General features: G+C 46.0%; 1 protein-coding gene across 1 annotated transcript in view; it reads right to left on the bottom strand.

The window, feature by feature from the left end:
- The window catches only part of FBXW4 (F-box and WD repeat domain containing 4), a 64,982-nt gene extending 48,218 nt beyond the window's left edge, over positions 1-16,764 (bottom strand). The window contains exons 1-4 of the mRNA XM_086466565.1: positions 16,488-16,764; positions 5,685-5,780; positions 2,128-2,313; positions 818-950 (exon numbers count right to left, since the gene is read on the bottom strand). Coding sequence (XP_086322691.1) covers positions 818-950; positions 2,128-2,313; positions 5,685-5,780; positions 16,488-16,753 — 681 coding nt within the window. The 5' untranslated portion in view covers positions 16,754-16,764. The remainder of the gene's footprint in view (positions 1-817; positions 951-2,127; positions 2,314-5,684; positions 5,781-16,487) is intronic.
- Positions 16,765-17,054: the final 290 nt, after the last annotated feature.

Below are 17,054 nucleotides of genomic sequence, written 5' to 3' on the forward strand. Positions count from 1 at the left end.
CAAGTGGTTGTGATGATGCTACAGGGATTGTATCATGCTAGCAGGACAACGGTGAGATGCCTACATGGAGCTTCCTAAACTACTAAACCAGAGCTGGTTACAGCTTAGGAGAACAACTCTCCAGGTCCATGTAGGAATAGAGCACTGCCAACTAGATCCAGAAGGACAAAAATCAACAAGGTCCTGCCTCAAAAAGAAACGCTCAAAAATTATGTGAAAGGTTTCAGTGATGCCAACTGGAAGAGAAAAATGGGAGCTAACAGTATTCATAGCCTAACTCCACTCCTGGTTTGCAAACCAAGAACCGTAAGAAAAAAAAACGCAAAAAGAACCCAACCCACCAAAACCCACAAAACACAAATAAACAAAGCACAACCCCACAGACTTGGAAAAGACATCATGCTATCCCTTAAAGAGATCAAATATACAATAGACAGCACATGAAGCAGCACAGCATCACAAAGCAAGGATGGGCTCAAGATACAGACCGCAAATTTCAGACTAAGTTGTACGGATCTCCACTATGGTGTTAGATGTACAATGAAGGAAGCAAAACATCAGCTGCTGCCTTCTGCACTTCCTAGTTTAAACCAGCAGCTCTGTCAGTCAAAGTACTGCCAAATCTCTTTCTTAAAAGCTTAGCACAGCAAGCATCTTTTCAGAGACATGAGTCTATGCCAAGATACCCAGCACTCCTCCTGCAGACACCCAAGACAGGGATCACAACAGTACTGCTGACACTTAAACATCGATGGCACAAGACCCCTAAGGTCACCTCTGCGGTAGCACCTGCAGCTGCAGGACCATCACTGCTCACCTTTGCTGTTCTGTCCCGGGAGCCGCTGACAATGAGACCACCTTGGAAGTCCACGCAGTTCACCTCCTGTTCATGCGCAGAGAACTGGATGCTGTAGGAGCCATGGATCTTGTGAAGGACAATATTTCCATCTCTGAAAAACAAATCCCCAGGCAGGGAGTCTGTATCAGGTATCTCCCTTGGTCACGCACCTTCCATTAGTGCTTAGGAGTGACACAAAAAGATCAGGACTGATCTCTCACGGGAGCTGAAATTCATGCAGCGTTATTAACCCTCCACTCTTCACACATCACCTGTTCTCTTGCAATCCCACATCTGGCCAGTCAAAGCCTGATCTGCTGCACATGAAAATTTTCCTGGCTATCTTTCCACCCTCCACTTTGCATTAAGCTGCAGAAACTAGCAGAGCAGCCATTCCTCCTCCTACTGCTTTGAGCTTGCCAGAATCCTGGCTGGATGCTGAATGGCTGGAGTAAGGGAACAAGTGAGAGGTCATTCTCACCCATGTCCAAGCCTCAGCTTTTCATTCATTTCAGAGCAGCCGTGCAGGGTATTGTGCTTTGAATTAACTACAAAGACATTTAGACTTTTTTCAACCAATACAGTTACTGGAATTTTAAATGCATACTTCATTTTCACCTGAATTTTGGGCTACAGTTTACAGGGGAGAGTCTCATTATACCGAGCGCAGACAGCCATGCTTGTGTCTCCCAATTCTGTGCTTAAGTGCTATGTATATTAACAGCTAAAACTTTATAAACAACAGTTCTGTCATTTGCTGTAACTGAAAAAGGCCAGTCAAATGCAAAATTAATTGGAGAAGTGTGTGTGTGCTGGAATGCTTGGCAGTTTTCCCCTTCTCCACAATTGCATCAGTAGGTCTAGTAAACATATACGTGTCTCTAGAAAGCTTTACGCACCACTGCGGTCTCAGTTAACCAGCAGTTCTGAATATTAGAACAGTCTAGCTACCCTGACTCTAACAGGGAAAGAAACAAAAACTGCACATCAGTCAGGATTGCCTGATCAGTCAATATTGACTCAACAATCCTGTGGACATCTACACAAGTTCAAAAGAGAAAAGGACACTTTATAAGGTCAACAGCATGAGACTCAGCTTCTTCACTGCTGTAGTAGAAGCTTTTCAGGACAAAACCAAATCATAAGAGAGGAAGCAGCAGCACCTGAACATAGCCAAGCATGAGGACACTATGTAGCAAGACTGACCCCTCTGCTCTGGGCTAGAGTTCCACAAAACCTTTCAAACTTCACTGCCACACTCCTTGGGCTGCTTCATTCACCCAACTTACCCCCCTCCACTGACGATGTGGGAGTTGACAAGAACAAAGCGACATACGTCCTCCTGGTGGCCAGAGAAGATAGCCTGAGGGTGACGCTGCAAACCTGCACGGTCTGGACAGAGACGGTAGGCCTGGATGCTCTCCGCTTGAGACAGGTAGAGATACTCGCCATCCAGCTCCATCCAAGGCATCAAACTGCAAACAGACAGCAAGTTGGGGGGGGGTGCAGGAGTGGGGAGAAGAAAACAAAACAGAACAAAAAAACCTCACACACAAAAAGAAAAACAAACAAAAAAAAGGCATATGTAAACCTATCAACAAAAACAAATGCCCACTCAAGAAAACCGTGAAGTTGGAGCTGCTGGTCCCATGCAAAAGCAGGGCTTAATATAGTAGCACAGCTAAGAAGTGAAAGAATATATATATTAAATAATATAGATATAATATATATATACACACACACACACACACACACACACACTCATATATATAAAAAAATACAGTAGCACAGCTAAAAAGTGAAAGATATGGACCTGCTTGAGCAGGTCCAGAGGAGGCCACGAAGATGATCAGGAGGCTGGAGCACCTTCCCCACGGGGACTGGCTGAGAGAGTTGGGGTTGTTCAGCCTGGAGAAGAGAAGGCTCCAGGGAGACCTTATAGTGGCCTTCCAGTACTTAAAGGGGGCCTACAGGAAAGGTGGGGAGGGACTCTTTTTATCAGTGAGTGAAGTGATAGGACGAGGGGTAATGGTTTCAAACTGAAAGAGGGGAGATTTAGACGAGATATTAGGAAGAAATTCTTCACTGTGAGGGTGGTGAGACACTGGCACAGGTTGCCCAGAGAAGCTGTGGCTGCCCCCTCCCTGGCAGTGTTCAAGGCCAGGCTGGATGGGGCTTTGGGCAACCTGGTCTAATGGAAGGTGTCCCTGCCCATGGCAGGAGGGTTGGGCCTAGATAGTCTTTAAGGTCCCTTCCAAGCCAGACCATTCTGTGATTCTGATTCTCCAGCAACATACAAAGCAGGTCACATTGCTGGCATTTTTCTAACCAAAAGCTGAGGAAAAGGAAGCACAGAACCTCTGAAAGAGAAGATGGCCAGGAGTCTAGCGAGTTTAGACACAAAATACTTAAGGCTCCCTAACCCCCCTTCACGAGACCCATACTTTTTAAGAAACTAGACCATCAGGCATTTGCAAGCTATGCCAAGCATTTCTAACAGAGCCTTCAGTCTTGATCCTGCACGTTATTTGCTGATGCCCAGCAGAGACCGGAAAGCTGCTACTGTTTCACATGCATCTGAGCAGGGGAGCCGGTCACATCAAGTAACACAGGTCTTCCTACAGGCAGCAAGCCTTCCACCTCCTGCATTCTCTGTATGCTGACATGTAAAGCAGCACAGTAAGCCTGAGGCTATCCAAGAACTTTGTGCTCATCATGTAGAGGAGGTATTTTTCTACATTCACACCTCTCTTCCACTGCTGAGACAAAAGCAACTGCAGAGAAACCTCTTGATTTCTGTCGCCTGTCTTTCGGAAGAGCCCATACACCCTTTCTGCCCCTTGCTATCTATAGGACAATGGCAGGTTCCTACACGCAGGTTCCAGGTCAAGAGCACTGGACTGCCAAAGGAGCTGTTCCAAAGTATTTTGAAGATTGAAGCTACAAGTGGTAAATATGCTTCACTTCCTGGGAGACCAAGAAGAGAAGGAGATACTCAAGCAATGACTGAATCAAGTCTGTCATCACAAGAACTTTATTTATCCTTGAAACATAACCAAAATACAGAAAACAGAACAGGCTACAATGCGTACTTAGGCGGTGAGCTCTTTGCTCAAGGAGTTGCTTTTGTGTAGCCACCAGAGAATCAGCAAATAGGCCTTCCGGATACAGCAAGGGCAGATACAAAGAGACACGGGGCTTGTGTCCTACAGGGATGGATGTGCGAAATGGTCTCCACTCTGCAGTCATCGCTGAGTGCACCAATATCATGCAAACACTGAGCAAAAACAGAGACTCTCCATAGAACAGCCTTTCAGTTTTCAAACTATTCAGGAACAAATTGTTTTGAAAGCAGGGAGGCCTCTTGTAAAAACCTGTCTCCCTCTTTTTTTCAGATCATTTATCCTCAGAGGTCGTGATTTTCTGTGTCAGCAGAGCCATTACACACAGCCACACCTCAAACATCACAATGAGGAACTAGAAACAAGAGGACAAGATTGCTTATTAGATAGAAGGTTCCTGCTTGCCTGCATTCATCTTCAATAACAGGCTTTTAGTCACACGGACAAAGCAGTTGAGCACAGGTTATAATGTTCATCTGGGACCTGATCATATATGCATGGAAAAATAAGAGGCATCTTTGGAGCAGCAGCTTTGGTTTTAGGCAGGCTTTGATTTCCCCTTCCTTCCTCCACTCCTACGCCGTCCTCTAAAAGCAAGTGAATATCCAGCTTACCTAGACTACAGCCAGTTTCTGTGGCTCTCCTCCTGCTGCAGTTTAACTTTTTACCTTTTTCTATGGCTTTTTCATAAGGAGAAGTAACAAATTTGAAGCAGGATAAATGAAAATTAGAGGATGCCATTTGAATGGTGGCTGCATTAAATCAGTCCTTGCCTTTTCACTTGGGAAGCTGGTTTAGTAATGGTCTATAACATCCACAGAGCCTGTCTTCACAGATGGTTGCAAGCACTTCAAAGGCAGGTATACAACCTGCACCAAACCCCACTCTGCTCGTTAACAGCTGTTCCCAGGACTTTAGACAAGCACTGGCACATTATCCACCACTTCAATCTACACAGCACAAAAAGGCACGAAAGCTCAGTAGCAGGTCCCTGTTCTTCAGCAGCTAACAAACCATAATCTCGCTCATTTTTTCTTCTGTCTGATGATGTGAAGACTGAAAATTTATAGATGTGCTTCTCAGACAAGAGACTTATCTCATGCTTTCCTTTGAAAGCCGAGTATACCTTTGCAAGCAAGAACTTAATCTCCTCTCATTAAAGTCAAATATACTTTTTTTTTAAGTGAAGGAGAGAAGCATATGAGAGAAGAATGAAGAAGCATAAGGTAGAAGAATGGCAATTAGCATGTTAGATTTGTACATCCAAATTAGGGGCCAGGATAAAGCATGGGAGACAAACCAAACATTTTGAGGGGACACATAAGTCCATGTCTGGGATCAAGGCATGTTCATTGTGAAAGCAGGACAGAAAATTGCTCATGGCGTACAGCAATAGATATGAACATATCAGTTGGAGGTCTGTAGTAAAGACTACTAAATCTTTAACTGCATCGATCCAAACAATGACAAATTCAAGCTCCTACTAAGAAAGGAACTCTCAACTCTCAAAGTGAATCCCTAGGGCAAGACAGCAGCTCCCATTACACCACATCCAGCTAGCCAGCAGCACCAAAAACAGGCCAGCGACATCACTTGTTAAGACCCCATGGATCACAAGGAGCCAGAAACATTTCAGGAAACATCTCATTTCAGGGCACAAATCAAACCCAAGGCCCTGCAGCAGCTGACACAGAGCACAGTAGAAGAAAAACGGAGCCACTTGCTTGCATTTCCATTTCAAGACCGTCTCCCTCCGGCAGCGTCCGTGCCTCCAGTTCTGAGATACCTTCACCCTTTCCTTCACTGGAATGCCAGCCGCTCTGCAGACACAGGAAAAGAGATGAGATTAGCAAGCGGGACTGATGCTATACAGACAATAAATACGCTCAAGCTGGTCACAGGTATGTTCTCAGTCTGGTTCCACAAATGATGAACTGGCAAACTGACAGTGCCTGAGCCACACCTGAGCAAGCGCACTTGTGAGAGTTAACAAGGAAGGAACACTGAGCAGAGTGGGTGTTTATCAGCAAAGAAAGCCACCCCTGATGATCACTAGTGTACAAGCTTTAAGTCTGATCAAGACCTGATCTAGTATATGGAACGCAACACAGGTTCAGACAAAGTGTAATTAAAACAAGATGACATGGAAAGAAACTACCAGAACAACTAGAAAAACAGGACATCACTCTTCTAATAGAGACTAAAGAAAGCCAGTTAAGATAAGGACAACACCATACAAGAACAGATTGAGGAAACACTAGTCAGGAGAATGCTGAAAGTAGAAGCCAGAAGAGTGTGTCCAGCCAGAAGACTAGTAAAGAAGCAGCTCCAGATTCTCACCTGCCTGACAATCACATAAGCAGATACAATAATTAGAAATCAACATATGTTCAAAGCAAAAAATAAAATTCATTCATTCTATAACCACCCAATGCACACACATCCCAGGACAGACTATCTTTTGCAGCAACCCACCAGAGAATACAGAATTCCGCCACATTGCTGGAAAATACTTACAAAGGTATTAAAAGAGAGACTACAGCTCATAAGCAGCTGGTGGGATACAAACCAAAGTTAATCGGCACAAGCTGAGACAACCCAAGATCAACACAGCTCAAGAGATGACAAAAGGTAGGTACCACAGAGACCTGGGACTAAAGTCCCTTTAGAGTCTACACGAACATACCCAGTTCAAGAAGCTGTTCAACATCTGTTTTGCTTTCAAGATCCAAGGTTGATTAAAGAGCGGGGGGGAAGGCAGCTTTAGCTCCCACCTTTCTCATATCATAAACGTAATTATTCAATATCCTTAGTGGAGCTGCTCAGGTAGAAAAGATCAGAAAAGTACAAACAAGAAGTCATCCTTTGTAACTAGGGGTCGAGAACCACTTCCTAGATTACAAGAGTTTATCCCTTTCATGCATTTCTGAACAGACAATGTTGCCAGATGCACAGGATGAAGATCCTTGAGAGATGGGGACTGGTGCCCAAACAGAACCAGTTCTCTCCTCCCATCCTTACTGTGCCCTCAACCCATTTCCCAAAAGTGGGATTTTGGGGTACTCTTGTCATTTTTAAAACAAAGATTAGCTCCCTGTAAATAAACATCTCCTGTGGTTGTTAATGGGTGTAGGAATCTCTAACCTGGCCCTGGGCCTGGCCAGATTCTCATTTTCCCAGCCTTCCTTCCATAGCCTCAGGCTCGTTTTATTCTGCTCACCCTTCCCTCCCTTTTTCTATGCTTTCCGGCACTTAGTCACCATTATAATTTGACTGCATTCCTGGGCATGTGACCCATTTTAAACAAAAACAGAAACCACACACAGAAAAGCTTTTCGTCCCCTAGAAAGCTTTGCAACTATAAGTTTACAATCAGTGAAGCCACACCAAATAAAACCTAATTTAGGAAGCTACGAGCTCTTTATTTCTCCTAACCCTTTAAAACTAAATAAATAATAAAACTATAGAGTAAGCCTAGGCTGCAAGAAGAGTAATTCCTTTTTTAAAGGGAGCACTTGCAGGAGCTCGTGGGACCCGATAGCGTCTGAGATGAGGAATGCACAGCACTGAAAAGTCAGGTCAGGTCCAGCAGCCTCCTCATTGCTTATTACTCTCCCAGACAGAGTTCAGGCTCTCCGCCTACATCCAATTCCATTCATTACTCCAAAATACTTCTCCTCCCCACACTCAACCCTCAGTTAAGCTCTCCCCATGTATAGATTTTAAGTCACCAGCTTGCACAGTGATGGAAAACGCACTCACGCCACAACCCCCTCCCAACACGTACTGGCCCAACCAGACATCCTGAGCTCAACACACAAAACCTACTATGACTAGATGTAATTTCCAAGGCTCCAAAAAAGGTGAATTGAAGGTCAAAAAAGCAGCCTCCATCTTACACTGCTGGTCACTTTTCTAGTGGAGGGACAGGCCTTGATCCTCCTGCTGCTGCAATAGGAATCTCAGAAGAGTCACACATTGCCTTGGCCCACAGTACCAGTTCACTACTGCAGTTCACTACTCGCTGTCCTGTAACAGACACCTCGCTCTTTCACACAAATCAACAGTTCCTACCTGGAAAAGGTGAGGGTTGGGTGAGGAGGACTATATGGAGGAGGTCTGGTGGGGTTTAGGGGGGTTTTGTTTGTTTTACTGTTAATAGATACACTATTCATCCAGCCTGCCTCTTCCACAGAGGAATTCTGGATCCAGCTCATTCAAACATGTCTTAGAAGCATCCACTCGTAATTTCTGAGATATTTTATTTATTAAAAACAGCGGCAAGAAAGGTGACAGAACATATGGAGGCCATGAAAAAGGGGATGTAGAAATTGGACTGATACATTCCTCCTCTTTGCCAATACCAAGGCAGCAGACACTGAACTGCAGTGTTGGTCTGAGACATTTGATCCCCTGTACCAGAAGAGAAGTTAAATCAAGCCCAGTGATGGAATCAAGTGCTGAGATACAATCTGATAATTTGATTTGCTTCCTCAACAGCACCCCCCAGAGCAACTGCCAGAATACATAAAAAAAAGGTGATGAGCATCATTGCAATGCAGGAGAGCAATTCTCAAATCTTAGAAAGTTAAAAAGGCCATCACCATATAAACGTAATCATTTCAGAAAAAAGATCCTTCTCTCCCCTACAAAGTCTATTTAGCTTCAATCATGAACCACACACTTTCTATACATGCAAATCTTTAAGAATTGTTCCATGATGACCTGAGACAATCAACAGACATCACACATCTACACTGAGTGGCTGCCTTAACCAAGTACCTCTCACTTCAGCAACTGGATTGAACATCCAAAGATTCAGGAGACTAAACCACCTTATGAAGACAAACACTATGTAAAATGCTGTGGCGGGACCACTATCCACCAGCCACTAAATACCTTGACCTTTCTTAGTACGCAATCCAGCAAAATACTAAGCCACACGCTTAAAATTCAGTACGTGCTTAAGTGCTCTGTGAAATCGAGATCTTAACACCCGTGTTCTCAGGGAAGCCACCCAACAGCGAACTTCAAGACTGCTGAAGGCTGACTCACTGAGGAAGGACTGCTGTTTTTACCAGGGCCTACACAGCCCTGCATCAGAAAGCAACTGAAGTACAGCCCAACACCCTAGGAACAGGATGTTTCCAACAGGAAACACAGGATGAAGGAACCAGCGAACACTGAATATGAAAACGCAATGAAATTAAAGCAAAATGTTTTTAAAGCCCAGAGTCCATCATTTTACCACCTCTGCTAGGGCATCACAATTATCAACAGCTGATAAAGTTACACGACCCAGAACACACAAGGCTATCTTTGTTACTAGCTAATTAATCCAAAAAGCACTCTATCGGGATCCCAAACCATACGGTGCAATACACGACCCGAGCTTACGCATGTTTTCAGTTGCATGCACTCCTGATGGAAGCTCCATTTACAAAGGCTTTGTTACATTAAGAAAGAGAAGCTGAACATTTCTTAAAGCCCAAGAGAGAGTCCCAGGATAAAAGCCATCCCAAGCACCCATTATAAAGGATTTTTCATTTCCCCCTTCCTACTTCACCCCACCCTACAAAAAAAGTTCAAGTATTTTGCTCAAATTATGGATTTCCTCTCTTTCTTGGCAGAGTTACCAAAAGAAATGTAATATTCCTTGTGGAGCCTACTTCCCAGCTGCTGAAGTGAAAGACTGGGACTATCGCCCCACAGCACCACTGACCCAGGTGACCTCAGCCACCATGGCAGTTGCTGGCCTGGGCCCCAAAGGCAATGAAAGAATCACTCAGCCAGAGACTAAGCATATCTCCTAAATCTTCAACAATTTTTGCCTTCAGTGATCCCCTCCCCAGACAAGTCCTTTGCCACCAGAAATGGTATTTTTGCGATAGCAAGAGCTTCTGTGCTTTACTGCATCCCAGGGAGATTTCTACTGGCTGTCTACAATTTCAGCATGTGCCAAAACAATGGTGCCTGCAACAACACATACCATGTTACAGAAGATAACACCAACATGTCATACTGTATATTTTCCCAGCTGCGTGGGGCATCCTAACCCACAAGTCCTTCACACTTTGCTACATTTAAACCGCTGAAGACCTCATCTGGAAATGCAAGTCTACAGAGACCTGCTGAGACTGAATCTCTTCTGTAGACAAAATCTGCTGTCTGTATAAAAGCTGTCACCAGCCTCCCTCAGGCCTGACTTGAAGGGTCATGGAGGGGAACAAAGAGGTCACAGTGGCCAAGCCCCACTTTCAACCTTGGCCCTGTGGCAGGGATGGCTAACACAGGGGCCAACTGCACTTATTTGTGTAATCGGGACACACCTGTCGAGTGGCAGGGTCTCAGTGCAGTTGCAAGTCACAGGCCACCAACAGACAGCAGAGAGGGAAAAGCTATTTGTGTCAGGAGCTCCTGTTGCTGCCCTCAACAAATCGGCCACCTTTCAAAATGTCTCTTCCAGAACAAAAATTCCACCTGAATTCCTTTAGCATATGACCCTTATTTAGCATACTGCCAGATTCAGTCTGTCTTCTATGCTCTCCCCCTTCCTATTTGACATCGGTTCATGTAACTCTGAGATGGAAGAGCTCTGCACACTGTTCTCTTGCTGTTCCTCACCTCCTCTGGTGTGTCTATGGTATCTCAGTTAGACATTACCAGGCTGTGCAGGTTTACTGCTCCACCTCACACCTCTCATGAGCAATTCACCTGCACGAAGAAGCCAGAGACTCTAATAAGGACCAGAGCTGCAGGTAAATTTCTGTACGTGCAGCAGACACGCTTTCACAAGGCTTTCAAAAAGGCCAGACCACTCTGCCATCAGATGCCCTCTCCCTTACAAGCAATTGCAACGGGATCATGGCTAGAAACTCCAGGCAGGGTTTGGCCTGGGAGGGAAACTTACATAGGCTTTTTGTAGATGAAATCTGGGCTGCTTCAAAAAATGCACAGCCCTGGGAAGATCTCTGAAAACCTTCAGCTGCTCAATAGTTGTCATGTACATTCTGATTTGAAAGAGTAGACTGTCAGGGTAGTATTTCTCTAGAGTGAAATAACCCATAGCTAGTTCACTTTTACAGGTTACAGGGATAATAGCAACAAGCACAGCACACTTTTTTAAGCCCTAAACAAGATAAAATTCTTCTTCCACTTTGAACTCATGAAGATTTCAAGGGAAGGGTAGGCAGGCCTGAAAGAACTCTTACAAACAATTTCACAGTCCCAGAACAAGAAGCAGTTTGTTATTGTGGAGCTGTCCTGGCAGATCTGCGCTGCCCAGAACTGTTTAAGACAGAACAAGAACAAATCCAACAGGAGTTTCTAAAAACCACTGACTTCTCCAGCACAAAGCGATAGCTGTGTGCCCTCTTCCAGGCTTTTGCCGTTATTGCAATATCCTCCCCAGAGTATTCCCCTCTGCATCATCTGCACCAGTTCATTGGCCACTTCTTCTTTTACCAGAATTTCATTACTATAAGTCAGAAATGTTTTAAAAGATGAAGGAAACTGAAGCAGCTTTACAGGCATTCACGCTCTCCCCTCCTCCAGTACTGAAGGCAGAGGTCTCCTATGATTGCTGCAGTTTGCATTTGGATTTGACTTGCATAGATTGGCCATTTCCTGCTCCTGCAGGTGTATATATTTTTCCAAGATCTGGAGAAAACACAGCTTTTATTAACTCGTAGAAATGCTTACACAAGCTCTTAAATACTCAAAGATGACAAATTCACTCATTAATGAATCTGTTTCTATGAACTGCAGAATATACCATGATCCTAGTGGGCAAGGCAGAACAGGAGACAGGGAGAGAGAAAACATGCAGCAGAACATTTCTATATTTTGCAAAGATCACATTGTCAAGCGATTTAGGTTGCAACTTTTAACTTGCCCTCTAAAATTCCTTTCTAACAAAGAGGAAATAAGTTTAGCCCAGCTGCAACTTTATTCCTTTCTTCCATGCTTTAAATAAAGAACCACCTTGCAATGAGCTCTTTGCCTCTCCGGTTTCTCCAGTCCAAGGTGGTCCAGCAGGCAGGCACTGGATAAAGGCTTAAAGCACTCTCTGCTATTCCTGGCTCTGACACTGACCTGCTGCACGGAGGGCAGCTTGTTTGACATCTCTCTGCCTCCGCTTCCCCTCCCAGCCCTTGTTTACCCTGGCTATTTAGGCAGCAAGCTCGTCAGGAGAGAGACTGCTCTTGCTGAGCCTGTCCAACAGCTGGCAAAACAGACACAGACTACCAGCCACAATTGTAATATCGCTGTACTCATCAAAACCCCCAAAGGCTTTGTGCTACTGCTCAGCTACAGTTTAGCTGCAGAAAGTGTTCTTAAGCCTTAACTTTTCTGTGATATGCTGACACGCATTTTTGGAACAAAAACTCTCCATTCACCTTACATCACAAAGACAGGGCTCGACTCTTGCTTCAGCTGCTCCTGTGACTGAGTGAAGCAAAGACCTTCAGCGTAGGGACTATCTTTTTACTATCCCCACGACAAGGTCTTGTTGCAGTACAAGTCTATACATAAAATTAACATGACTATACGGAAAAAGTGGCAGCCTGACAGAGAGAGACTTGTAGGACAGGTGCCAAGAACCACATCCATCTAAAACCACTCTATACTTCCAAACTACTGACACAATAGTCTATTAAACATTTACTTACTGCTGATTCAAAGAAGAAACAGCACATCTTTAACACTAAGAATGTGCTTTAAGAACCTTTCCAAGTCAGGCCCTGCCATCGCTAACATACAGCAATTTACGCAGATGCGAACCTAGTGATTCCACCCCCCAAGGAACGAAGTGCACAGAAACATCACTCAAAGCAAACTTCTTTCTTCTTCTGCCAGTGCACAACCGAATCAATGCCTTAAATACTTAACTTCACTTACATCTGCGGCTCCCAATTAGCCAAATTACCAGAAAGAGCAAATCTGAGAGATTGCCAATGTTGTGAATATGCCTTTCAGCATAACAGCTAGTGTCTGGGATTAAGTCCACATCTTCCTTTGACAATATTAGCAAATCGATTTAACATTTTTTAAGCCTAAGTATGTGTCCTGAGACAACCATAGCCGGCAATTTTTAAATGTACATAGTCAGGATGAGAAATAGATAATTTAAAAAATTAAATCAAATTATTTCAGGTATACCACAATTCCTCTTTTCTGTGCTGATGACAGCTAGGGTTTTGCAACCAGTTTCTTACAAATTTTCTCTCTTCCCTATTTTGGCATAAAGAAGTTTTAGAAGCAAGCTGACTGTGCAAACAGTTGTTTCACATACAAGCTAAAGCCTGTTCCCTCTGATCTTCTCATTACAATTATCTGAAGATATACCCAACAGAAACAACATTTTCAAGAAATGGTGTAATTTTCAAGTTAATCGCCCTTTTAAAAAATGGTGAAGTGGGGGCAGGGGGATAAGTTTCACAGCCATCTTACACTCTAGTCTCAAATTTATCTCTGTTTACAAAGCATTAACAGATGGCTTATCAAAAGCCATTTAACAGCAGAAATGATCAAACTATTCTGAGATGGTTTTTTGTTTTAAACAGTAAATACTCCCTAGACTAGTTCTTAACTTATGCCAGCCTCCCAGGGACCATCAGTTTAAGATCTAATGTTAGAACCATGCGCGTTATTTCATTAAGTACATTTACCATAAACGGTTCCAGCCTTTGCTTTCTCAATTGCAGACAGTATTGCACAAAAACCTCTCAAAGGCAAAACCCAGTGATCACCTCATGCAACGCTATCCAGAATGTGCAACAGAAGCTTCAGCTCTTGAGCAAGTCAAAGCCAAGCTTGACAAACTCAAGATTTACCCCATATCACTAAAAAAGCACAGCTATCAAGAAGGTCCAGCTATCCATCATCTTCATCACCATCCTATTGACTCAGTGATATTTTAGCTTAAATACCTACTCAACTCAAATTTAACCTTCAACAAGCAACCAGATTCCTACTCAGAATTACTATCTTGAAGAAAGACTGTGTACCCAGAAGATTACCTCAGCCCCCTCCCTAACTTGTATCGATTAGTCAAATAAAATATAACCTCTCTCTGCAAATCTTACTCCCCCAATTGCAAAAGCAGCAATCTCGGAGATTGCTTTTGATCTTTGAGACATGCATGAGGAGCAAGTGGCACGGAAGAGACTTGGCTATTTAAAACCCTAAAGCTGCCACAAAGACTACTAAACTCTTCTTCAGCTAAGTACAAACTTTACAGCTGTAGCACAACTTAATACATGCACTCATGCTGGTTCTTCTGGATATATACAGATACCCAGCCGCTTCCCCGGTACTGCGATACGCCCTCGTCTTTTATCTGTTGCCAGAACTGTCTACCTTACTGGAGCAAAACTACTGCAACTGCCCCCAGATGCTGGATCTCCACACAGGGAAAACAAGTGTTTGGCTTTCAGGCATTCTCCATAAGATCTGGCAAGCTGTTTCAAAGAACTGAAGATTGCCTGAGCCTTCCATGAAGTTGAAACTAATTAAAGGATTCATCCTCCAGATATATCTCAAGGTTCCTGCATAACCAGCTTGTAATGTCACTTGGTGTGTTACCCATGATTGAACTCCCTAGGACCAGGGCAGTGCTGGCCAATGCTAAAAGCAGCACTCAGTACCAGAGTTGTTTAAAGAAAACTTGAAAATAGGACTCAGCACAAAAGCACATCCTAGAATTACTAAAAAAAACCTGTTCACAGCAAACCTAACAGCACTGAAATCCCTGGGAGCTTATGACACTCAAGCAGCCTTCCCATCGCTTAAACCCTCTGACCCAGCAAACCTCTTCTGTAGCTGTTTATAGACCTGCATTCCTCTGCAGGGGGAAGTGGTGGTCCTTACATACACTGCACCTGCTCTGCTGTACACCGGATCCCCCCTGCAACTGAAGGAGCATAGTATCACCTTATTCTTAATGAAAAATACAGAACTTCATTTCCTCAGGAGACAAAATCATATATCACAGTAGACAGAGTCCAACACACAGCCATTCTGCAGTGCTTATTCCTGCTGACTTCCAAGGGAACTGTGCTTAACTTTCAAGTTGTGAAGACTGAATGGGTTGAAGTGGTGGCCTGAAAACCCAACACAAGGATTTTCAACATCACCAAAGTTCTGCACCTGCTGGCAGGAGCCATAATTGTTTCTCTAAAGTCTGCTATTGATGAGATAGCAGTATGAAACAGCGTAATAGGCCTCAAAAACTGACATCCCTTCTTTTGATTCATGTCAACACAGTGTTTACGGAAACAATATTGAGTCACCAGATGACAAACAAGATCCTGGGCTGGCAGCTAAAGGGAAATCATAGGAACAGTTTCATAGGTCCTAAAAACATAAACTTCCTCTTGGGATCCTTAAAGTAGCAATGAAAGCCCACATTGTCTTGCTGCCTGAGTAGCATTTCATATGCCAACAAATTTGAGAGAGAAAAGGCAATCTTTGGGTCCTTACCAACCACTACCAAGACCCAAACTCCAAAACAAAAAGATGCTGGTGCCACACACAGTAAGGGGCTTGCACGTATTCCTAACCTATGATGTGCTGTTGAACAAGTAGGGGGGGAATGACGACGACAGGGATGGACACACAAAAAAGAGAAAAACAATACCTATCCACAAAACTTTAAAACCCAGAAACCACAAAGAGTCCAAGAGTCACTTTCTCTGTGACAGGCATCATCAGCAATACCAGTGAGCTGCTCCACCAGCAGACTCTTAAGAAACATATTCCTGAGGCTCCACGCCACGAAGGCTCTTGCGCCTAATAACGTATGCAAGCCCACTCTCCAGCCCGTCCCCAAGACACCAGCCGCAGTCTTGCTCCCTTGCAGCTTCTTCTCAGAGGCACCTTCCAGACCGTGGCAGGGCCTGCTGCTCAGAAGCAGGGAGGGAGCATGGGCACACAGGAGTCACCCCAGCTGCACACGACGGCTCCATCCATTTCCCCACACTCCACCTCCCCTAGCCTGAAGCCCCCCGACCCTACGTGTTTTGTCAGGGGGAGTCTGGGGGACCGAGCTGATCTGAGAAGGCCTCGGGCTCCAACACCCGAGGGCCACTCCTGCCGGGCCTGCCGCTGCGGAGGTGCGGGAAGCCCCCGCCATGCTCGCCCGGTTCCTCGCGGGAAGAAGTGCCTCCCCACAAACCCCGACCCCCCTGGGCAGGGCCGGGGTCAGGCCCCACCGCCCCAGGGCCGCCGCACGCGTTCCCTCCCCTCCCAGGGGCGGCCCCACTGCGGGCCCGGCGTTGCGGCCCTTCCCCTGCCCTCGCCACCCCCTCTTGGCGCAGCCTAAAGACGACGCAGCCGCGCTTCGAGAATAGCCCCCCCCCGCCGCCTTCCCTCCGCCCCTTCACGGCAGCGGGGAGCCCCCCTTAGCGACTACGCCAGGAGCGCAGAACGCCCCTTAGCAACCAGCTAGGCCGCAACATCCCCGGCCTTTCCCGGCCGCCGCGGCCGCTTCCCCCCCGCCCTTCCGCCGGGAAGGCCGCGCTTACAGGTCGGTGCCGAGCTGGGTGAAGCCGGAGTTGAGGCAGCAACGGGCTATGCGCCTCCAGAGGAGATCGCGGCTACTGAGGAAGCGCAGGCGGCGGCAGACCTGGGCCAGGCGGCCCAAGGCCTGCGCGTCCAGGTAGGAGCAGATGAGGAGCAGCAGCTCCTCGGGTAAGGCCCAGAGCGGGGAGGAGGGGGAGGAGGAGAGGGGGGAGGCGGCCCGGGATCCCCCCTCCGCCTGGGGGGATCGGGGGCTGCCTTTCCTCCCCATGGAGCAGCAGCTCCTGCCCCTCCTCCCCGGGAGCCGGAGCTGCTGCTGCCCGGGGGAGGCCAAGCCATGGACGGGGGCAGCCGCTCCCCAGTCACATGGGGCAGGAGCCGCTGCTTGTCACTCCCCCCCCTCCGGGGGAGGAGGTGGCTACCGGGGCGGGAGGGGGCACGGGGCCGCCGAGCCCACCCTCGTTAGCGAATTAATTCATTAACGAGAGCCTCTGGGACTCCCCCCTGCGCAACTGCCTCCCCCGCGGGCCGGCGCACGGGTCCATATTCTTCCGAGCTGGCATTAGTAACAT

Source organism: Leptosomus discolor, chromosome 6 (assembly GCF_034619465.1).
Source record: "Leptosomus discolor isolate bLepDis1 chromosome 6, bLepDis1.hap2, whole genome shotgun sequence".
NCBI lineage: Eukaryota > Metazoa > Chordata > Aves > Leptosomiformes > Leptosomidae > Leptosomus > Leptosomus discolor.